Below are 24,855 nucleotides of genomic sequence, written 5' to 3'. Positions count from 1 at the left end.
ACATCAAACAAAATCTTTAAATAATCCTTCCATTAAACACATCATTTTATCATTTCAATGAACTGCGAATATAAGGTAAATTCAATTAGTTTTCTTGATGCTAATTCGAATTGGTCTGAGTCAGGCTCTTTATATTTATATTAGTTACTCAGTTGGTGGAAATCATATCCAATTACATTCTCCCGGTATAATTTTTTTTATCTGTTTTAAGGTGATTACAACGAGATTTTCTTCAGTTAACAAACAAAACGATTTCATATTTTTTTCTCTTCAAATACCGTCGACCAGAAGAAAATATTTATCTACTTTGCACATATTTTATAAATAATATTAAGCTGCCGTTTTGTATAATGCCCTTGGGCATTTGATGTAGCTTTACCGTTTCTGGGGGATCTCTCTTTCGGCTTGCGTATTAAAATGGTGGTGTAAACGACGCCCAAATGCAACCTTATTCTTTAGAAAAAATATGCCTAAAGCATAGATAAATCACTGCTCAGCCTTTTTTCAGAACCCGTATAAACTGGAAATCTCTGAAGCCCAAGGCTTGGTTTGTCAGGATGCTAGAAGTTTAAATCAGGATTCCAGTTTCACGGCCATTCTTGACAGAATCGATTCCAACATAACCCCAATGGGATTTCGCGAACAAATTTCAGTTCAGCAGCTTAGTTGAAAATCAATACCCTATTCTCTTCACGATAGCTTTTCGATTTTAAAATTAGTTTTATCAGAATTTTTTAGACAGTACAGTAAACTAGTTAATTAAAAGACCCATATTTACCGGGTTTATAATATAAGAACACTCGCAAAGAATTGTCAAACATATAGCAATATATCTGATACAATGAAAAAAACATTACACCCTCTGAGCGCATTTCTTCACGTTAAATATTTCTAAATTTACCAATACACAAGTATTCTATTGTGGTTGACCAACTATAATAACATTCTTAATAAAATCAAAATTAAGTTATTCTTTTCATTTGCAGCGTAAATATTTGTTTGTGCTTACCAAACAATAAGTTTAATAAAATTTCTGACTTAATAAACTTTGGGTTGACATGTATATTGATATATATACACACAAACAAATCATTTCCACTCATACACTATTGACTTCATGAGCAGCTGTTGTGGTTGATCTTTTTCATACAACTTGATAAAAGTTAAGTATCCAATGAATCCGTTGAAATAGAAACTACAAAAGCGTTTAGGTTTCATTAATTTTCTACTACTAATTTCACACATGCATATGATAACAAATATACTCGATAACAAATATACAAAGAAATTTAATTTTCGTAGTTTCACTGTATATGAATATTTCGTCTTTTTCCACGGAAAACCTGATTAATAAAAAAAAAATGACACTTGCTACCTGTGCAAATGATAAAACGTTATCAAGTATATTTCGAACGTAAACTGTTTCTTTAAGTGTTATCCAAGCACACTCAGGCAAAATTAAAAGTTTTGTAAATCTAAAACAGGCAATTCAAACTGTAAACTAAAACCGGAAGAATGTTTCTTTGTGGAAAAGATATCGGCAGAAGTTAAGCAAAGCAGAAGTAGGTATAAGCAGTCTTTCACATTCAACTATTTTTATGACCCCCCCCTTTCTAAACATCATTCGTTTAGCTACGTCCTTTTGTGTATGTACTGAACATGTCATTGTCCTACGTTAATTATTAAATTACGTCATATATGAACAGTTAAATTTAAAATGTATTTATTTTTTAAATTTCTACTTTGAGATATTTTTGTAGTCCTATAGTCATAGTTGAGCGCTTCCTACCGTTTCTCTCCCCCCCTCCCTTTGATGGCGCGCCTTACAGTTTGCGCATTACGAATCAAGCCTACACCCCCCCCCCCATTATAACAAATGTCATTCACTATCTGTTCCTAATTAAACAAGAATATGTTAAAATGAAAATTATGTGCATGTACGTATATATATCTTAATTAATTAGATGTGGAAAATGAACACTTATTTGTTCATTTACTAGGAAAATGTTTGCACAAAAGGAACGTTTTTCCTGATGAATAGAAAAAATCGACTTTCCAATATCGGTTTTGAACCGATATTATACTAAACCACGATTCACATATTTTAAAACATGTTTTGGGTAACGGATCATTTACGTTTACTTAATTTCTTGCTGTTTTTCCAAATGTACGAAAAACGACACTTTAAGTACAAAATTCCAGCAAACAAGTCTAATTTGCTTGCATCTCTAAAAATATGTACTGTGTACTATAAATGACAATGTTGCAGAATCATTAGCACCCTGTCTTAACTAGTGAACACCATCATCACGATAATTTATTTCCTCCTCATAACAAGTTAAAATTGAAACTAAATAATTTTTATCAGTATAATTCATTTTATAACCTATCCAGTGATAAAAGAAATAAAACACAACAAACAAATGCTGATATTGAATCCGAAAAGGACAAATTAAGAGGAATTAAAAAACAACTGCTGTTTACGTAATTTTTCATCACAAGAAAAAGTTTCTTATTAAGATCGTCAACAAACAAGGAACTGCAGCAGACATTTACAGCCACAACTTGCCATATTAGCAATCAATGTGTTCGAAGGAAAACGAAGTTTGACAATAAACATAATTACGACACTTATGATATACAACATTGTTTATTGACAAAGAGGGGACATGGATAAAAGTTTCGGAATTCTATCAGATTTAAAACGCCATTTAAAAGTCAGAGCCTATGAACATATGGGAATTTCCATCAAAACACAAAAAATTGAATAACCCCTGTGTTTCCTCTATACGCCAACATAGTGAAGAAACAGGACATCAACCTATACTATCAAATTTCTCTATCTCCTGCAAGTCTAATACTGACCTAGAATTATTGATCAAAGAAACCCTCCACATCAAACAGCACTCTCCAACACTGAACAGCATGCAGTCTTCATTTAAATTATACATTTTTTTAATATGTTCGTATTACTGATTTTACCTTTTTTTTTCGTTGTGTTTTCTTGCTGTAGTTTCTCCCCATGATTACTGTTTAGTGTTTTATTTGTTTAATTATCGTTATATTTAGCAACTGTACTTTAACAATGTATAAAGACTTATGTAAATTCATTTTATTCTGCTTCAGATACTGGATGGAATCTGATAGCATTCCGAAACATTTATACATGTCCCCTTTTTGTCAATAAACAATGTTGTATATCATAAGTGTCGTAATTTTGTTTATTATCAAACTCGCCATATTGTCTTCAACAACCAACCAATATCACTATCAATATACCAATGCCTTTACCAGTGCTGTCGAGTTTACCAGTTACCGTAAATGTACAACTGTCACGATCGATGACTGTTTGTTTGTTTCTTGAATTTCGTGCTAGTTATATCTAATTAAGAAGTGACGGACTAGAAGGAAGGCAGCTTTCATCACCATCCACCGCCAACTTTGGGCTACTCTTTTACAAACAAGTAGTGGGATTGACCGTTACATTATAACGCCTCCACGGCTGAAAGCGGCGAGCATGTTTGATGATGGAATTCGAACCCGCGACCCAGAGATTGCGAGTCGTCACCACCAAGTCATGCACACATGATCAATGAAAAGTAGTTATTAGTTGATACTTTTGAACTAAAGTAACTTAATGTTAATAAAATACATACAGACACATATAAATAAACCTACATAAATTAAATGATTCACATGTAATTATATATAAGGAACTAGTGAGTAAAAATATGCTGTGTTAGCTAAGAATAAAAAAGATCAAATAAAATCAAGTTTAACGTTAATAGTAAATATAAATAAAATATATTCACATTTAGCTTACAAACAACCTCAACCCCGCAGGACTGCTTGTAAAGTATGGTGTAAAATTATTTCATTAACTACAAAAATAGTTTCCAAGTACAGCCTCAATTTAAAGTTCTCTTTGAAAAATAAACACTGTACACATAAATAAAAGTTGAAAGTTCATAAAATTATACATGGACTAACCCTGTATCTAGCCATTTTAACCATCTTCATAAATGTACTTGTTTTATTACGATGATGAAGTCTTGTCTTTTCAACTTAAGGTAAGTGTATTTAATGTCTTTCTTTATGGCTGAGATCAAGAATAAAAGCCATGATACTGACCCTGTTTTTCTTTATTTTTTACTTTGAAATAAAAATGTACGTCATATCAATAACTTTCAGTTGAAATCCTTTGTTAACTCTAGAATTAATAGCATTTTATACACATTTTTCTGAACTACGCATCAAATTAAAATAAAAAGTGTAAAAAATACAATAAATATTGAAATTAATCTAATAATAACTACTGGGGTCCCCTATGTATTTTGCATAGAAAATGAGTGATTTCATCCAATATTTTTGGTCAGTTATTTAAATTGAGTGCTGTAATGGTCAAAAACGTTTCTCAACATTATACAATATGTGGGCCCTACTAATAGTGAGAGTTATAAAAATCGGATCTCATAATGACCTTCGACTTGCATCTTATGCTTCGCCACTCATTCATACATTGTCTAAAGAAGACAGCAACCCCTCTCGCCATTCCCTTGAACTCTCTCTTTCTTTATCTGACAATTCTTGCAACATTATTACCCCAGTATCACAAAACAATTAAGTTGACCTGGACTACTCCCCTACCCAAATTAACTTTCTCAAAGTCCTTTTTAAAGGACGGAATATTATACACTGACTTGTACAGAAAATCTAACAACAGACAACAATATCTTCTTTATAACAGCTGCCACCAAACTCACACTAAACGGAATATTACCAACTGTCAAACTTTCCAAATAAAGAAAATATGTTCAGATGAAACAGATTACAGAACCAATGATCTAAAATAAACCATATTACAAAGAGGATATAAAGATACCGAAATTGACAGGCAGATTGAAATAGCTAACAACACTCAACGAGAAACCATCCTTAAACAGTGTAATAGTAAGGTTTAAAACATAATTCCTCTTGTTATTACCTTTCACTTTAAACTCAGAAAGATTTCCATCTACTACAACTGAATGATCACCTTAGAGACAAACATTTCCTGAAGCTTCCATCTTCTCCTTCAGGAAAAGCACAGGTTTTAAAGATATTCTTGACCATGCAAAAGTGAATAACAAAGTATGGTTGTCATCCATGTGATATAGCTTGCTGTCTAACCTGCAAGTTTATAAAACCCACCAACTCTTTTTACTACAAATATGACTATAAACACTTTAAAATTTCTCAAGAAATTTCTTGCACAACACAAAATACTATTGACCTCATACATTGTAAAAATGCAATCACCAGTATGTAGGACAGACTCAAACGACTCTTAGCATTTCAACAACCATAAATCTTCTATTAATATCAAAAAAATACCTCCCTGTTGCCCAACACTTTAACCAACTCATTCATTCTTTTAATGGTGTGACTCTCATCTGCATTGAAAGCGATTTAAAAACTAAAGCCCATACAAAGGCAAGAGAAGTTTATTGGATTGCAACTTTAAATACCGTTCAACCTTGTGGAATAAATCTATATCCTGGAATCAGTGATTTCTGATCATTAGTTTGTTCTCTAACAGAAAAATAGTTTTTTTGTTCATGTAGTGTGAATTCTCAATTTTAACCCTAATATTTTTATTATTTGCTATTTCTTTAGAATTTCCATGTTACTTTTTAATTATATCTGTTTAACATTCCTTTTTTCAATTAATTTTCGTATCTCACATTTATTTTACTTTATCAACACTCAGTATAGTTTCTCTTGACCATTTTTCTTTTTTTTAAAACATCTCTAGCTTATTTCTATCCAACATTCTTGTTTCTGGTAGTATTACACCAGAAATGAGAAATACTGATAACAATACATTGACAGTTACTCAAAACACTTTTGGATGTCCATGGTGACTTTTCTTTCACTTTATCTCACACTTTGCTTTATACTGTCATTCTTGGTTTGCCTCTGAAGAAGAAAGATCCACCTTTTGAAAGCGCTCAGGTTATAGGGTATCATATTTTTGTGTTAAATTGATTTCTTGAACCTACATGTTTTCGTAACATCATGAATAGTTAGTTACAAAAATAATTCAGTAATTTGAGAGTTAACTACAGTGATATCCAAAAATCTAAATAATGCTGGTTGACTACTGTAGCAAATTAACAATTTTCAAGTGTAAGTTCTGATGATTAAGCAAATTTAGCAATGTCACAAAATCTACATGTTCAAAACTTTATTGTAATTCTTTTTAGCCTACCAGTACCATGATTTGTGAAGTTCAAATTTATCAATAAACTTATTATGCCATGGTCAGTGCAGCCACAGTTTGTGAGCTATTATTAACACACAAACAACACAGCCCTGTAACCAAAGCTTCTGTACTATTATAAGCTCACCAACATAGTACAGATAAAGCTTATGAACTATTATAAACTCGCCAATATAGTTAGTACAGATAAAGCTTATGTACTATTATAAACTCACCAACATAGTTAGTACTGATAAAGCTTATGTACTATTATAAACTCACCAACATAGTTAGTACAGATAAAGCTTATGAACTATTATAAACTCAAAAATATAGTTAGTACAGATAAAGCTTATGTACTATTATAAACTCTCCAATATAGTTAGTACAGATAAAGCTTATGTACTATTATAAACTCACCAACATAGTCAGTGCAGCCAGAGCTTATGAACTACCCATCAACATAATAAGTGCAGTCAAAACTTATTAATAATAACAAGTTTGATGTTAATAAAGATAATTAAAAACCTAATTCTGATATGTAATGACTCAAATAGAATTTATACAATTTGCTGTTCATCAAAATAATCTAGTTCATGCTGAAACAGTGTGTTGTTCAAGTAATTTATGATATAAATAGCATCTCAAAAAATATTATTCCAGCCAGCCTGATGAGCTCTGATATTGAGCAAAAGGCCTCTCCGGCACTAGATATAGCAGATATAGTGTGGTTGATATATTATTACATATTCTTCTTTACGTTCATTTATAAGTTCTTCAAATTACTAACGCATTTCAGGATTTCCAATTATCATCAGTACACAATTACTAAAGTCAGTACGATGAAAGTTTACCATTCACTGTCAACCCATCAAACCATGGTCAGTGTAGTTTAGCAAATACATGTACTAGTTAACTGATGAATCTGGTACTTTAACATAATTAATGGAAGATGCCACACATTCATCTTATCTATTCATTTTATCTATATATTCAAAAAACTTTTTGTTTGTTTGTAATTAAGCACAAAGCTACACAATGGGCTATTTGTGCTGTGTCCACCATAGGTATCAAACCCAGTTTCTAGCATTCTAAGTCCCCAGACTTACTGCTGTGCCACTGGAGGTCACAAAATACTTTTACTTTGCTGAGTACTAGAAGTAACATAATTAACATTAAATTGCAATAATTGCATGTGTCAAAATAAATAAATACATATATAAAACACCATGTGATAGAGCCAAGTTAAGGAGTGGAAGACTTCAACACAATATTGTTAAAAACTTAACAACTGTACAAGAGGATTAAAATTATTTTCAACCTTATTAAAAGCAGTAGATTTACAAAAATTTAACAATGGTTTTTCTGTAAACAAATCATTTGAATAATAGATTACTCTAACAAGAAGTGATTGCTACAGATTATATAGTGTCCTGTATTGCTTGAAAGTTCCAAATATACCTAAACAAAAACAGTTAAATATTTCTGTTAACTTTTAAGTTTACTAGTATTTAAAGTTTGGTGGACTCAAAAACATTTCTGCCACTACATTAATTAAGTACACAAGTTCAAGAACTAAACGTTTTATGTAAAAAATAATTTGAACATCTGTTCTATTGAATGGTCAAGTGTGTTTTAGATAAGCTCAATCAAATAGCACTAAATAATGCAAAGCTATATGAATTACAAAAAGACCAATGTCTTTCCTGCTTCAGTGTATAAAAGTCTTACTGCTTACATAAACAAAGATGTACATATAGTATTATAAAAAAACAAGTCAATGTTAAAAACGACTAAGGCAAGTGTATAAAATTATTTTATTAAAAGGTTAAGCAAACTTGTCATCTTCTTCCTTAACATCTACATGCTTCTCCTTCCAATAGTGTAAAAGAAATTCTACAAGAGGTCTCTCTCTCATATAAATAACAGTTAAGAGCAGTATTAAACAACAGCACCCAACTAGAATATGAAGAAGCCACCATATAACTCCAGCTTCATTATAAAGGAATACCTAAAACATAAGAAAATTTAATCAGAAACATTAGTGCCAAATTTTAAATTTCACTCATTATCTTTACATCTTAGTGTGCACTATAACATTTTTAAATGTATTTATTTGCACACAAAAAATAATTAAAAAATCAAAGTCATTTTCCTTTTACAAAATTGCCATGGAACTGGCAAGCTAAGCAAAATAATTCAAGATTCATGATAAATGGCGAACTATGTATATAAAATAATGTTTATGTTCAGCCACTGCATATGTTATTCTGGATTTCCTCTCCAAACTGATATAGCATTACATAATTATTATTGGTTAAAATACATTTCAGTTTGCAGTGTTGAATAATAAATGTACAGTGTTATATATTAAATTAACTACAAAAGTAAAACTCATGTATTAGTTTTCTTTAATAGAAATATCAATTAATTTTCCACTTTTTAACTCTCATGATTGCCAGTTAATTATTTTTTCACTTTAAAGTACGTTTTTGATCAACTTGTAGACTCTCATCACTATAAAAAAATATGTATTCACAACAGATAATAAAACTTTACTAAAATTAACTAAACTCTTGTTAATTATGATTAACTGACTTGAAAAGGAACAAAAAAGTCTTGCCTTAGAACTTTGTGTAATCAAGAAGACAAGAAAAAACATAACCACAACAGCCTGGTTTGGTACTAAGCCCTCCAGTGGAACAAGTCTGGTAGCCTTGAAGTACTTTCTGATGAAAAACAAGCTACAAAGAAAAAAATTATGATACTGTATATAATAATAAATAGCTAGCACAAAAATATTTTGCACTACATGAGTTTGTTTCAATGATGTAGACTTAGCAATTAAACATATGGCTTCCAATCATCCTTTAAATACATCATGCAGCTAGAGATGAAATGGATATTCATACTATCTTATATGGTGACATACTAGTCAGGTTTCTGAATGTAGTGCTTACATATTTCTGTGCAACTGGACTACTGGAACAGGTACTGGGAAACCATTATCCTTGTAAACTAGATGGACCATTGAAAGATATCAGGGAGGAGTGGTGTGCTTTGAACATCACAGCCTTAGGTTTGAGCTATTTGAAATGGAAACTATGCTACAGGGCTATTGTCCAGATACATATTTGTTAGATAGTGCATGACTGGTCATGGTAACATGGACTATAATGATGCGGTAAGGTTCCAAAATTGTTTTAATATAATGTACTCAACCTTTTCACACACAATGTGATAAAGTTAGATTCTGATTCTTGTGTAAAAAAAAAAGAAGTTTTATTTTTAAAGAAAGTTTTTTTTGTCATTCACAGGTCCTCTCATATGTGATTTATTCATCTAGTATTCAACAAAATACCACACTCACCCCAAACATTAATTTATGTATATTGTTTGTCAAATAAATATTTGACAAAAGATTATCCTATTAATTTTTTAAAATGTTAAATTCTGAGCTTTAACACATACTTAATGTTATATAATATATGTATTTTAACAATTGTTTCCAAAATTAATATATAGGTAAATCGGAAGTACTTATTGGAAATAGTAATTATTGAGATTCAAAGCATATGTCTAAAACTACCCTCTAACCTGTGTCCAATTCGGGCTCCCATATTTATGCAATTAGCAAGAATAAACCCAACACTTCCAAAATGTTTAGTCAGATAGAATGAAGCTAGCAGGAAGAGCAGTGAGACAAGTACCATCTTCTGGTTGTATCTGAAAACAGATAAACATATGTCAATATCTGTTTAATGAAAGCTATAACTTAAAACTATTTAAATGATTGGACATAACAAATTTAGTGAAACATTTAAAAAAGGTTAAAATTATTTCACCATGACATAGGTGTATTAAGCATATTTTTCATGAAGTTTCTTTAAAGATTTTCAACATATATTTTGTAAAATACTATTACTTACTTATCTATTTCTCCTTTTTTCATAACTGCAAATACAAAGCACTCGGTCACTCCATTGACAGCCAAAAACACAACATAGACACAGTGCCACTTCAACAAGAAAGGACCTACATGAATAAAAATGTTTCCACAGAGTTAACAGAAAATAGAATTCTATAAGAAATGTCTTTACAAAAGAAAAGAACACTAATTAAAACATCTAAGGGATAACTGAAGTTTTCCATTTTAAAGTTTGACAAGGCACAACTACTGTTATGAAATACTGTAAATAACCCCTCCGAGTAAATTTCCATGCAAACCAAGTGTCAAGTGACCAGCCATGTGATCTGGCATGGTATGCTTAAAATGTGTGAATCAATGAGCTGTTAGGGTAATATAACCAACTCATCCATCAGAAGTACTTCCAGTTCATCAACACTATTTGGGTATGAATCTCTTCCTGCTAAACTTCTTCCAAGAGCATCACATACAAGTTCAATTTGATTCAAATCTGATAAGTACTCTAGGAAGTTGCTAATCAGTTAGGCATGGTAGAAGGGTCTTGTTATCATCTGTTAGAAGAAAGTTCTGACCAACTGTACATGCATGTGAAACATCCCTATATCACATGGCATTCATTGTGACATATCGTAGCACTTAAAGGTCACTGTGGCCACCAATAGAACAAAACATATTTATAATCTCAAATGAACAAGAATTTGTGTTCATCCCAACATTTTAGTGATTGTACATTAGTGAAAGTTACAGCACTCACCATACCAAACTATTAAATAAAACACTACTGAAAAAGATATTACAATAAAGCACTTTAAAAACATTACATTACACTATTTATTATCTTCAGTTGATCAAGAACACCCTACAAATCAGCTAATTAACCCATGTCATTCTATTTATTGTTGGTCTTAACTGTTTAACTAAAATAGCTTATTTACTTTTACCTATGTATTTCTTTTTTCATCGAAAACCAAAACTTACATTTTTCATTATGACCATCGACATGGAAGTGTTGGAATAATGAGATTAATTGTACTTTATAAATATGATGCTCTAGGCCTTATGCTGCCCTTGGAAGTGCTTCCTTTAATATTTATTGTACTTCAGGTGATCATCATGATTATATACTGCTGCACAACACCAATGTTTCCATTGTAATGAGCTTCCGCAAAAGACAGTGAGACCAATCTTAGACCACACATCTTGAAACACTTTCCACAGTTCTCCACTGCACATGAATATCATTTTTCAAAATCAACATTAACCAAACCAAAGGCAAAAAAAAAAGTCCATCAGAGGACTTGACAGGCATGTGGGTGAATGGAATTTCTCTGGCCATTTACTTCCTGAAAATAGCCATTGATTGACTAATTGATTGTAAGGTGTGGCTGTAAGCTTGTGAACCTTTGTTAACTTCAAAACCTTGTCATTAATGTATGAATGATACTAGAAGATATGACCACCTTCTAGGCAATGTCTTTTTTGGTTGGAGACTTCTATTTTAAAACCTTCACTTTCTGAACAAAGTCATTTCTCTGGATAAGAGATGGGTAATTATTGCAACTTGCTAATCAAGTATTCTCATGTGAGATGTTTATAATTAGAATAATCAAAAATGGTGATAACCAGAAACCTTAATTTCAATTAGATGAGTCGTCACACTAATGAATTTATCTGAAAAACCTTGAACTAATCTAAAATAATAATGATAGCAATATTTTCATTAGTTGGAGAGCAGGAATAATCAAAAACAGTAATAATCAGGAACAAACATTTCAGTTAGTTAAGTATTTTTATAACATTAATTGATTTAATCAAAATTACAATTAATTGATTTAATCAAAATTACAATTAATTGATTTAATCAAAATTACAATTAATTGATTATTTTATGTGACTTTAATCAACATAACCTGTGTTAATAGGTAATTGATTATATTGATTCATTAAGTTAATTGCCCAGTTCTACTGTGAATTGGCCTGGACTGAGGTTTCACAACTCAATGTTGTCCTAAATACTCTTCCACTTGAGAGTCAGATTTCCATAGTGATCATTGAAGTCTTCCTTCTTCAAAATGTTGTGTCCTTTGGTTCTACATCATTTACCAATACCATTATATGAATATCCTCACCTTTGTAAAGGCTGTGAAATGCTCTCCTGCTATAAATATAACCATGGTGGAAATTTAATATCTAATGGTTGGGAATTAACCATAAGTGAAACATGTGGATGCTAAAAATGTTGCCTCTAGCAACACACCTTGCACCTGCAGCAACATACAACTATACTAATATATACAAGCCCTTCATATAAAGTGCAATTTACTCTCTGTGCATGAAATGTGGAATAGCTATATTTGTTTAAAAAATATTCAACTTACACTTAGTTCCCCAAAAACACTATTCTTGACTCCATTTAAATTTTTTCCAGATAAAATAATTAAATTTTTACTTACATTTTTCCAAGTTCTTTTTAAAGCTACACATGAACCTGAAATATGTGGAATAACACAAGACACAACCTGTTTAATACCATTAGTCACATTACTGGAAATCTTTGAAAGCTCTAGATGTCTTAACAAGTTCTGGGAGAAATATATTATATTGTATAAGTGCTGTTCTCATTACATTTTTTCAAAATAGAAATTTATAGTAAAATTATATACAACACTAAGGCAATTTTAACAAGATTCTTAACACAGACCACTTTCATAGAAACATTATAGGCTGCCATATAATTGATATACATGCATGTCTTTTACACATACTTGTTACACAGATCTCATTAATTTTGTTTTTCAAGAACTTTTAACATGCCAATATGCCATTAGTTTCTTCTTCTTTAGCAAATTTAATACAGGGATGAAAAGAGTTCAAAGAAAAATTAAACTGCTCAATCTTCACAAATATAAAACCTTCTAAATGTTTCATTTAGATAAGAAACATGAAAAACAAATTGTAATTTACATAGTTAGAAACTTTGTCTAAATCATTCATAAAAAATATTAAGAAGAATAACAACAAAAAGACTTCCCATAAAAACATTTTTGATTTGGTTACACACACATTCCATTAAACTCAAGTTTCTTTAGTAATAAAAATTAAGCCTTTTGAAAATGTAAGCATTTAAATATGATCTACAGCTATCACCACACCCACATTAAACAGAGAGTGTTGAGTATATTATATAAAAATTGTTCTAAGTATTAAAATTAGCAAGCCACATAAAAACCACAGGTGATTAAAGTGAGAGTGGAATGGCATGTATCAGAACGACATTTTAATACTATTTGGTAGTTCTTATGTAGTGTGATGCCACTGAAAAGTATAAAGGTTTTGGAAAAGGTACGTAACAATCATTTCTTATTCAAAATATTCATACCCTTAGATCATAAAAATATATTCAATTCATAGATTTAGAATTTCCAATATGAAGATATCCCTTGTACTTAATAGCATTAAGAAATAAAGGAATATGGATCAACTTCTGGCACAAGAAATATCCAGAAACCTGTAACAAGACATATTCCAGTCTTGGTGTTTTGTAACAGGTGAGAATCCACAAACAGAAAGGGCAGCCATCCATGTACCCTAACTAACAGTACACAACATAATGAAGAATGATCTCTGTCTGGAAAAGTGATATAAGTCACATGCAAACAAATTACTTCTAGGATGAATACATTCAGTCATCACATACTTTAAGCAGCTGGAGAATGAAATGAGTACTCCTACTATCCCATACAAAGACATACTAATCAAGTTGCTACTAGATACAGCACCTACCTAATACACTAGATAGATCATGGAAACCAATCAAGAGAGTGGTGTGCTTTGAACATGACATTTTTATGACAAAGCATTTTATAGTGGAAAGTATGTTACAGGGCTACTGACTGTCAAGATACACATCCATCAGATATAGCATGACCAGACATACTCAACCTCTGTAACCTGAAGTAAATTTTATGCTTCAAAAATGGAAACCTGAATGATTATGTACAAAAGATGATCTAATCTTAGTTTGTTTGCTGTAAAGAGTTTTCCAAACTAGTTCCAACACACAAGTATGTCATTATCAAGAGCAACAATTATTTACCTGAGGAGACTCAAGTTTTTAAAAAGCATTAACACCATCTTTTTTATCACAAATTCCACTCATAGAATTTTATCACACTGTATTTCATATGTTCACATGTAGTAGTATAAATCATTAAAAAGGGCATTACTAACATTCACTAGTGGGTTCGTTAGCTCAGTTGGTAGAGCATTCACCTTGTACATGAGAGGTGAAGATATAGAAATAGGGATTTCCAAACACACTTAAAAGATTCTATAGTACATGGTATATAATATATTTTTTGTCTCTATACAAAAATAGAAATCTTGTATCAAAGAAAATTATTTGTTAAATTGTCTAACATGATTTTCAAAAATATCAAATCACATCCAAAATGATATTGCCTTTAAACATTTTGTAGAATTCACAAAAAGTAATTTAGCTGACTCACATCATATTGTTAACAAATGGAAACCCAAAGAACAGGCCTTGACTAAAGCATAAAACATAAAAAAACTTAAAAATTGGCAAACATCAAATTTTTATCATGACACATATCTAATAATTAAAGAGATATCTCACACCTAAAGAAATTAAGGACATGAAATTTTTAAACATGCATTTTTACAACAACAAAAATTCTAAAAAAAAAGATACAGATTGGTTGTCAAGCGTAAGCATTTAACAAAAATGTCCTTATTAAGAACTTTGTTAGAACTGCTTGTGTGGTGTACAATTCAGTTTTAATGCTTGATTTTGGAAAACATTAAAACTGAATCGTACACCACACAATGTTTTAATGTTTGATTCTGGAAAAGATCATGTAAAAATAACACTTGTCCAATATAAAAGATTTATCCCAGAACTTATTGACATGTTGAGCTCTTAAATCTCTTCAGTAGATTTCCTGTGCCATTTAACATATTCCTGGTTTATTTAATGCTTTAAAAAGAATTGGTGAAGATTAGCAAAACTTTTCACTTTACCCTGAAATAAAACTTTTTTAACTTAGAAAATAAAAAACTTTCAAAAGAAGTTATCAAACAACAGATATAGTTTACACATTAGAATGCTCTAACTTTCATAGATTTAATATTGTAAATAAAAGTAGCTCAGGTCAAAACTCATTCAGCTGACTGGTGGGTTCACAACCATATTTACATCTACTTCAATCTATATGTTTAACTGGTTTCCCATTTACTACCTAGTTTTTGTATAAATTACAAGAGGTTTTAATTAACATAATCCAAACAATTAACATACACCTAGTTATTAAGAAAACCATCTAGTTTTATTTGATGTCTAATCAAAGAGACAAAAATGGTTTTAAAGTTTTGTTCATTCAAATAAATTAATCAGATTTCCAAATGCTTTGCAAAAACTTTTGGTCTATTCTTTGAAAGATCTAAATTCAGCTTTTAAGTTAGGAATTAAAGAAAGTGATATAAAGAATATGTAAGCAAAAAAATTAAAATAAATGCAATCATAAACATATAAACATACAACACAGACACACCTAGCCCAGTCCCTAAAGATTTTCCTCCATACATCAGTAGCAGCAGATCAGAATATGATTGTCCAAAAGTCACCACAGTTAATCCTAGTAAGGTCATTAATCTTAACAGATGCCGAAGTACAATGGCACTCAATATTACATCATCCTGTAGAAAATAAAAAAATAAAAAACTTGTTAATAATCAGACAAATTAAAATATTTACAGAAATGTTGTTAAAATAAATAACATACAATAGTTTAAGTCTAACAATCACAACTACTTAAAGTCAATAATCCTGAAATAACCAACCAAAATTTTCTTAGTTTCTACATAACAATGTCTGAAACTGTAAAGAACTGATTTATCAGAATCTTTACTTTCATGGAAATGTTTCAATAAAAATATTTGTACAGAAATTTGTTTTGAAGTTCATAAGAGTATAGACTATAGCACAACATCATTGCCACAAATAAATTGTCTTGTTATAACTTACTTTCATGTGCCACTTTAGTTAGGTAAGACAGATCAGAATATGATTGTCCAAAAGTCACCACAGTTAATCCTAGTAAAGTCATTAATCTTAACAGATGCCGAAGTACAATCACTGTTATAGATTTTTGCAAGCACCTTTGATATGCAAAACATAAATCATGCTCCCAGTTGATCAAGATAATTTTTGTGTGTGAGCAACCAACTATTACACCATTATGACAGTAGAACTGCATAAACACTGTTGATGCCTCATCTGTTTCAGGTAATTGTAGCATGGGATTGAGCAGCATATAGAAATTAATATTTTAATTTATTGGCCATTTCAAACACTGTACAAGACAGTGAAATAATTATTTTAAAATTTAGCTTTATAATAACTGAAAATTAAAATATCAGATGTTCCAATAGGAAAGTGGTCACTAAATTAAAATACTGCATAGCCAACATACTATTAGGATATATTAAAAACATCTGTGTTGATTATCAATTTATTTAATATAAATAAAGTTGAGGAAAATATTACTTAAAAACAGAGTAGTAATTATACGAGTCCAAGAGTTATCTGCAAGTTGAAAAAATAAATTAAAAATCATAAAAATATTATATTCTCAATGATAGATAATGAAAATAATCCTGTATAAAAACAGAAAAATAAAATTAAAGTTCCAGTAATTATCAGTTACAGAAAGAACCTATCAATTTGTTTCTACACCATCACAGATCATTTAACAAAGGTCTCACCTTTGCCTGTTTTTCTACTGCAACATCTCTGTTTATGACTTGAGCAAAGAACAGATAACCACTCTCTTCAATAGGTTGGAAAATAAATCTAGCAGCAAGAGAACCAAGGTTGTTTACCACATCATAGACACCTAAGAACATAGTAATACAATGTAAATTTCACTTCTTTTATTGGTGTTCTTACAAATTATAAGAACTTAAGAATGAAAGTAAAGAATGTAATAATATATCAATCACACTATACCATTATATTTAGTGTTGACAATACCTTTTTCCCAATACCAGGGCTCATTAGATCAGTTGGGATAAAACAGGCACAGTAGTGGTCAAAATTCTGTTTATATCATCAACTGCTTGAACAACAAATGTTTCAGTATGAACTAGTTTAAGTTGGTAAACTAATTTTTATCAATTGTTTTGAAGCAATGCACATTAGAATTAGGTTTAGGATTTTTATTAACTTAAATTTATTCACTTTAACACCAATTGTTTAGTATTAATATTGCTAATATTTTTTTTTACTTAAGTTGACTTTTGATCATCATTCTGAAGAACTGGTAAACTAGTCTTTTTGAAGTGAAGCAGCTCAAGAGACCATAGCATTACCAAAAGAAGACTAAATTAAGCTTGTTTACCACACCATGAGCACTTAAATATGTTGAAAAACTATAACAGAGACTTATGTATACTTATGGCTCTGTTCAAAGAAATCAGTGATAGAATACTGGTATGATCCTTAGGAGAGGTACCTAATGTACATTGTTTATCAAATTTAATCAATTATATTTATAACTAGTCTCATTAAAACTCAGTGATTATAATATATAAAACAAATTTAAAATATACTTTTTTAATTATAGCTACACTTGTGTACTTTTTTTTCTGTTTGGGTTCTAAGGTTGGTTACCACATCATAAACATAAGAATATATTTTTCTCCATCTTATGGAGAAAATAATAAAAAATTATCAAAATTATATTATTTTTATTATAATTATCAAATAATAAAAAACTAAATAAAATTTCAATAAAAATGTAAGTTTACTTTTAATATTACATGTTATCAAAGTTGTTTACTGGTATTACAAGTAGACTAAACAATGAATAATGGAATATGCTTGTTTTGAATTTTTCAAAAAGCTACTCAAGGGATATCTGTGTTAGCCATCCCTAATTCAGCAATGATAGACTAGAAGAAAGGCAGCTGGTCAACACCACCAACTGCCAACTTTTGGGCTACTCTTTTTCCAACAAATAGTGGGATTGACCATCACATTATAACACCCCACAGATGAAAGGGTGAGTATATTGGGTGCCAGGGATTCAAATAAAAAAACTGTAAATTACAAATCAAGCACCCTAACCACCAGGCCATGTCACACCTACATGATTGAAAAAACTGATCTACACTTTATAAGTCTAAGCATTGAATTACATAGTAAACTGAATCAATAAATCTACAGGTGTACAAGTCTAAGCAACAAACAATAGAAGTTATAAAAAAGAAAAAAGAATAAAAGCCATACGTAACAGAAATAAAATTTTCTTGAATAAAATAAATAAAATTACATCCTACCTTGTTCTGCAAAACTGAGAACATTGAAAAGAGTCATCACATAACGTTCACCTAAAACATGACAACAATGCTATAAGTTTTTAAATAGATTTTGCATCTAAAATACGTACTAGAATGTACATAATGAAACCCCAAGGAAACACTACAACTGCAAAACAAGTTTAGTTATTAAACATATATCTTAAATTTTCAAAGAATCTCTATTACTGAAAGAGTAATGCCTAGCATGAAATGAAAATAATACTTAAATTAATAAATATTCATGTAAGTTACTTATGAAATACAAATTAAATAAAAATATTTTCACTCTGCAAGCCCCTTATGCAACACACGAGGTAAATGACCAGGTCAGAGACCATCCCTGATTTTTTCCTGCTAGGCAGGAGGCCAACCAGTCAACAACATCTGACACCTATGTGCTAATCTTAAACAAATTGGGATTAACTGTCACAATTAGGAGGAAAGAGCAGATTTTTTTCAGGGTCATATCATGGCTCAAACCTTTAGAACCTTCTGGCATGTCAACTACTAGGCCACAACACTACCTCAAATAGGACTTCAAAACTTGTCTCAAAAATTAAAACTTTTACACATACTCACTCATAGGAATCAGTTACAAGTATAATGCAAGAAAAACACCGAAGATTACACTGATAAAATTTTCCACACGTTTTTACAAATTTTTGCCTTGAATTTATTTTTTAACAAAAATTTATAAAAGAGTATGCTACAAAATATTAATATAGGTTTGTTTGTTTGTATGTTATTAAGCACAAAGCTACACAAGAGCCATCTGTGCTGTGCCCACCATGGGTATCAAAACTCAGTTTCTAGCATTATAAGTCTGCAGACTTATTGCTGTGTCACTGGGGAGCAATAATATATGAAAGAAAAAATATACAATTCAAACTTTATTTTGCATAAAATGTATCTACAATATAAAAATTATGGCAATTTAAGTTCCCTCAAGTATTTATATTTTTAACTGCATACACAGAAATAATGATGAATTAGGTTTCCAGTCATCACACTTCTGCCAACAGAAATAGAAGAACCAAATTTTGAAATATAAAATTAATTATAACCTCTCCATGTCAGCAAAGGTAAGAGTTTATAAAGTAATCACTAAGAAAAAGAATCCTAACTAAAAAGATGGGATTAATTCTCTAGAAAAATACAGTTTTAATGCTGTTGATAACAGATTCAGTCTAACTTTGGTTAAACTTATCAGGCAGGAGGTAGCACTGCCTATGTAGGGATGGCCCGGTTTATTCATTGAAATGGTATTTTACATATCTCCTCAAGACATCATCAGAACTTTACAATACTATACAGTGTTTCCTTCTATATTAATATCTATGTATTGACTGAGTCAAGTTCTGAGGATGTCTGTATATATATCATTGCAAAATGTTTGAATTTCTTGTTCTTCTTTCTTATGCTTCTTTTTTTATTACATGCTAACTCAAAAACCAAAACATTTGTGTCAAGCAATTAATAACAAATAGTAATATAAAAAAATCATAATTCTAGTGTAAACAATGTTATCATTACCCCCTTGAAGTTTGCTTTCTCACAAAAATTAAACAGTGTGTCATACGTCAAGCAACCAGAATTACCAGTAGCAGTTGGCCCGAAACTGGACAAAATCCCAAAACCACTGTAGGAGCAAGAAGTACAACAACCTGAACAATTCTTCACACAAATATTCTGTTATATCTGTCCTCTTACATTTCTTCACAGAACCATGCTGTTATATCTGTCAACATCTAATTATTCTCAGAACCATACTGTTATATAGTTCCACATATAATTATTCTCAGAACCATACTGTTATATCTGTCAACATCTAATTATTCTCAGAACCATACTGTTATATAGTTCCACATATAATTATTCTCAGAACCATACTGTTATATAGTTCCACTTACAATTCTTCACAGAACCATACTGTTATATCTGTCAACATATAATTATTCTCAGAACCATACTGTTATATAGTTCCACATATAATTATTCTCAGAACCATACTGTTATATAGTTCCACTTAAAATTATTCTCAGAACCATACTGTTATATAGTTCCACATATAATTATTCTCAGAACCATACTGTTATATAGTTCCACTTAAAATTCTTCACAGAACCATACTGTTATATCTGTCACCTTACAATTCTTCACAGAACCATACTGTTATATCTTTCCACTTACAATTCTGCTAAGAACCATAATGTTATCTCACTCCACTTACAATTGTTCTCAGAACCATACTGTTATCTCACTCCACTTACAATTGTTCTCAGAACGATACTGTTATATCGTTCTACTTAAAATTCTTCACAGAACCATACTGTTATATCTGTCCCCTTACAATTCTTCACAGAACCAATCTGTTTTATATGTCCACTTACAATTCTTCACAGAATCAATCTGTTTTATCTGTCCACTTACAATTCTTCACAGAACCATACTGTTATATCTGTTAACATATAATTATTCTCAGAACCATACTGTTATATAGTTCCACTTAAAATTCTTCACAGAACCATACTGTTATATCTGTCGACTTACAATTCTTCACAACTGGAATTAACTAGAAGAGGGACCTCTACTGCCCACAACCTTAGAAACAGGACTGTGTCATCCTGAACACGAACCCGGTATTACAAAGAGGATTCCACATAGACTGGTTCTTTTTTGCTCCTTGCAAATTAAAGCCTGTACATTCTCTGCATATAAAGTTGAACCAGATTCCTGAGAAGTCATGCCATAGCATTTTTGACTGCAACAGGAATTTCCATAGTTGATACAGTGAATTGAAAATTCAAGCTAAGATCTCTAATAATTCAGTAACAAGAAATAAATACAAAAAAAAATGACTTGAAATGGCAAAGAATAATAATCATAAATGGGAGCTACATGCAAAAAAACACACGTCTATATAATACTGTGCCATTCGAGAAAGTGAGGACTGAATGGGAATAGCAGAGGGAGCTAGCTGCACCAATATAAGTGGTGCAATACTAATGGTGGAGAGTAGTCACATGCTATGTACATGTTCAATAGTGGCACATAGACTGGTACGCTGAGCATGAAAATTTTTTCGGCAATGCTTAGAGAGCAGAAAGAAAAACAAGATAGCTTTGTGTGATAGAGGTAAGATCATATAGGAAATTAGCATAGAGCAATATCTATATATAACTATTCAATCACAATTGAGTTTAATGTATCCTATTTTTTGTCTGTTAACATTCTATTACACTGTGTGCCTGTGCTTTTATGTAGGGATGATGCAAATGCCATCCCTACTATCTTGTTTGCACTGTTTTTGAAGGATTGATATCATCTATCCTTACATTTAGTTTGTTACTAAAGCTCTAATAATATGTTTTGTTCTGTGACATCTGATTTACAAGTTTGAAAAAATTTAAAAATTATGAACCATGTACCTTCATAATTTGTCACAAAAGTTAACCAAAATACCAAAAGCTTAAAATAATGTTTCACAAGATCTAGTAATACTATAAAAAATATATTTAACCTTCAATATTCAACATATTTTCAAAAGTATAAAAAGATGCTCAACCTAGAGGTTAAGAGCAACCTGTCTTAAGATGATTTGTCCCAAAAATTGTTTTTTCAGTTCTAAAGATGATTACATTTTGTGGGAATTAGTAAAAATATATAAAAGGAAGTCGATCACGTGTTGCCTGAACTTTCAGTTTATTAATAATTAATAAAATGTTTGCCCCTGAAGAAAGGTCTGTTCTAAAGCACTTGGGTTATAGGGTTTTTATCATCTTATATTAAGACTTCTTGACACTACTTGTTTTCCTGACATCATAAGTTAATAATTAATAACATAGGGGTAGTGCTTTCACAGTTTTAACTGCTGCTCAGGCCAATACAATAAAAATATTGTCTCATTACATATAATATTTCATTTTCCTCAAACTGTTCTACCATTTGAATTCCAAATTATATAAAAGGTCATCCCAAAAATACTTAAAATAAGTTATAGATGGTTAGAAATTTGATTTTTGATGTACCTTCTGTGAGAAACTGCTTCATTACTGTTTGTTTTAGAAAACTCCAAGTAAGGTTGGCTAACGTCCAATCAAGGAAAGGCTAGGGATTGAGCAGTAAATTTCTGTTACTGTAGTTACAGATAAAATATACTAATGCACATTATAAACTTTATTTTGATTTAGGAAAATTTAAATCAATAATTCAACTAAACAGTTAAGTGAGAATGTGCATTTCTAAAATCGAATGTTTAGCATCAGTTAATAAAACATTCAGTTGAATTTTATTCTTCATTGTCCATCACCTTAAACAAACCCACAGATTATATATATATACACACACAGAGACACCTATATATACATACATTACTTCCAAATTTATAATTTTCCTACACTGAAAATGTATTTCCTACAGATACTTACTTCAGCTCATATATATAGTGCTGCCCTCTATTTGCAAAAATATTTTTGCATGCCACGAGCCTTTCATTCCTATGCATTCCTTAATTCACAAGGTTTAACTGATTCTCACGTGCAAAATATCATGTGACAAACCACCACCATTAGTAGTGCCACACACCCACGTGACTCCCTCTATGTTATTCTACATAACTATCTTTTTTAGTTTAGGCAGAAATGTAAGCACCAGTTGACAGTGGAGAGGAAGGGAGGGAAGTGTGAGTGGAAGTAATTACCAGTCGGAAATACATTTTCAATACAGGAAAATTATAACTTCCGCTCACATACTTAGCTAGAATCCCACATTGAATAGGTGGAGCAACCAGTGCAAGGGACAAAGTAGAAGCATCCTTCAAAAGAGTTCAAAGCACACCCTCTAATAAGAGGTATACACTTCACCCATATATGTAAAAGGTGTGACAGATCCGTGCAGAAAATTATGAGGAGCATCACCCAATGAGAGAGAAAATGGTTGGACATTGATCCTAACCACAATATATTAGAATTTCAATCTCCCTGATGTGCCCTAAGGTGGTAAGTGGCTAGGGAGAGATGTACCGTACACAGATCAAGTGCATCCAAAATTCAACCACATGCGACCGTCATCTATGCTGGGAGAGGATGAGGATCAGACCATCTGCAAGTCAATTACAATCCAAAACTCAACCTCAGGGAACCGACATCCATGGGAGGGGGATCCCAATCGCACTACACATGTGGCATGTGGGGACATGATACTGATTGGTTCAGCTCTAAATCCAAAACTCAACTTCCAGGAACTGACATCCATGTGGGATCCCACTTATTATGATGGTGCACCCCAAAGCTGCAACATCCCTATGGACAAACCTGTGTAGAGATGGATCATCCATTTGGAGGACATCTTGTCATCTGAACCAGCAGAACACCACTGCCCTACTCTCAACTGAATGGAATCTTGATGGTTTATATTGTATACCTCTCATTCAGGAGAATACCTCCATGGTCCACCACCCCAGCAGCGTGGAACTGGAAAGTAGTAAGGACTCTCTCAATTCAATGGAAGAAACAGGGAGACAGTGTAATGGGTGACCACGAAACCTTATTTTGAAAAGCAGACTAAGTTCTATTTATTCAATCTAAAGAATGGCAGGTGGATAGCAATCCCCTCCTGCTTTCCCCACAAAGCCCATGGGTTAGTATGGTCCAGAATAGGCATATTTATAAAGCAAATATACCACGAGGAACAACCTATGAGTAATCTTGTGGAACACTCCATTTCTAGTTCATGTGATTTTAAAGAACAATGTGCATTTTGTGGCTATGGAAATTATGAAAATGAAGTCAATATGGCTTTACGGTGCAAGTTTCAGTACAATTCTTAGTGATCAAAGTATGCCTGGACAGGCACTGCTCGCCAGAGTTGGATCCTGGTCAAAACTTGGGACAGGTCCCTGAAAAATAATATATATATAACAAATGGAAAGAAAACTTACGCAGTTACAGTCCTCACCAAAGAGCAAAGGTTGGTGATATCGGGAGAAGGTACCTGGATGAGAAAGAAACAGCTACCCAAAGTAGATAATTGGAGATGAACATATGAGGTGTAGTCCCAGTGCTCGTCAGATGAATTACCTCCGATGGAAGATGGGGTTGAGAGGCAGGTAAAAGGTAAGGTGCCTGATCGGAATGAAGAAACCAAGAATTGATTACAGGAAGAAGGAGACAAGGAATGAAAGGCCTACTGAATCATAAGCCAAACCCAATGGTAAGGGAGGAAGGGGAAAACATCACAAACAGAGAGGTGGTGCAATAGATTGAAACTGTTCGAAATGGAGTCAATGGGAAAAAGCCTTAAAAGC

The 24,855-nt window shown here is 31.5% G+C and overlaps 1 protein-coding gene across 2 annotated transcripts in view; it reads right to left on the bottom strand.

Moving 5' to 3' along the window:
* Nucleotides 1–7,869: 7,869 nt before the first annotated feature.
* LOC106471594 (protein RFT1 homolog) overlaps nucleotides 7,870–24,855 on the bottom strand; it is a 31,275-nt gene continuing 14,289 nt past the window's right edge. For both annotated transcript variants that reach the window (XM_013932242.2, XM_022400061.1), the window contains exons 7-14: nucleotides 22,580–22,658; nucleotides 18,531–18,581; nucleotides 16,956–17,086; nucleotides 15,743–15,887; nucleotides 10,171–10,276; nucleotides 9,839–9,967; nucleotides 8,865–8,985; nucleotides 7,870–8,252 (exon numbers count right to left, since the gene is read on the bottom strand). In XM_013932242.2, the coding sequence (XP_013787696.1) occupies nucleotides 8,070–8,252; nucleotides 8,865–8,985; nucleotides 9,839–9,967; nucleotides 10,171–10,276; nucleotides 15,743–15,887; nucleotides 16,956–17,086; nucleotides 18,531–18,581; nucleotides 22,580–22,658 (945 nt within the window). In that variant the 3' untranslated portion in view covers nucleotides 7,870–8,069. The remainder of the gene's footprint in view (nucleotides 8,253–8,864; nucleotides 8,986–9,838; nucleotides 9,968–10,170; nucleotides 10,277–15,742; nucleotides 15,888–16,955; nucleotides 17,087–18,530; nucleotides 18,582–22,579; nucleotides 22,659–24,855) is intronic.

The sequence above is a fragment of the Limulus polyphemus genome, unplaced genomic scaffold, assembly GCF_000517525.1.
Source record: "Limulus polyphemus unplaced genomic scaffold, Limulus_polyphemus-2.1.2 Scaffold4, whole genome shotgun sequence".
Classification (NCBI taxonomy): Eukaryota; Metazoa; Arthropoda; class Merostomata; order Xiphosura; family Limulidae; genus Limulus; species Limulus polyphemus.
This window is presented reverse-complemented; position numbering and strand designations above follow the sequence as displayed.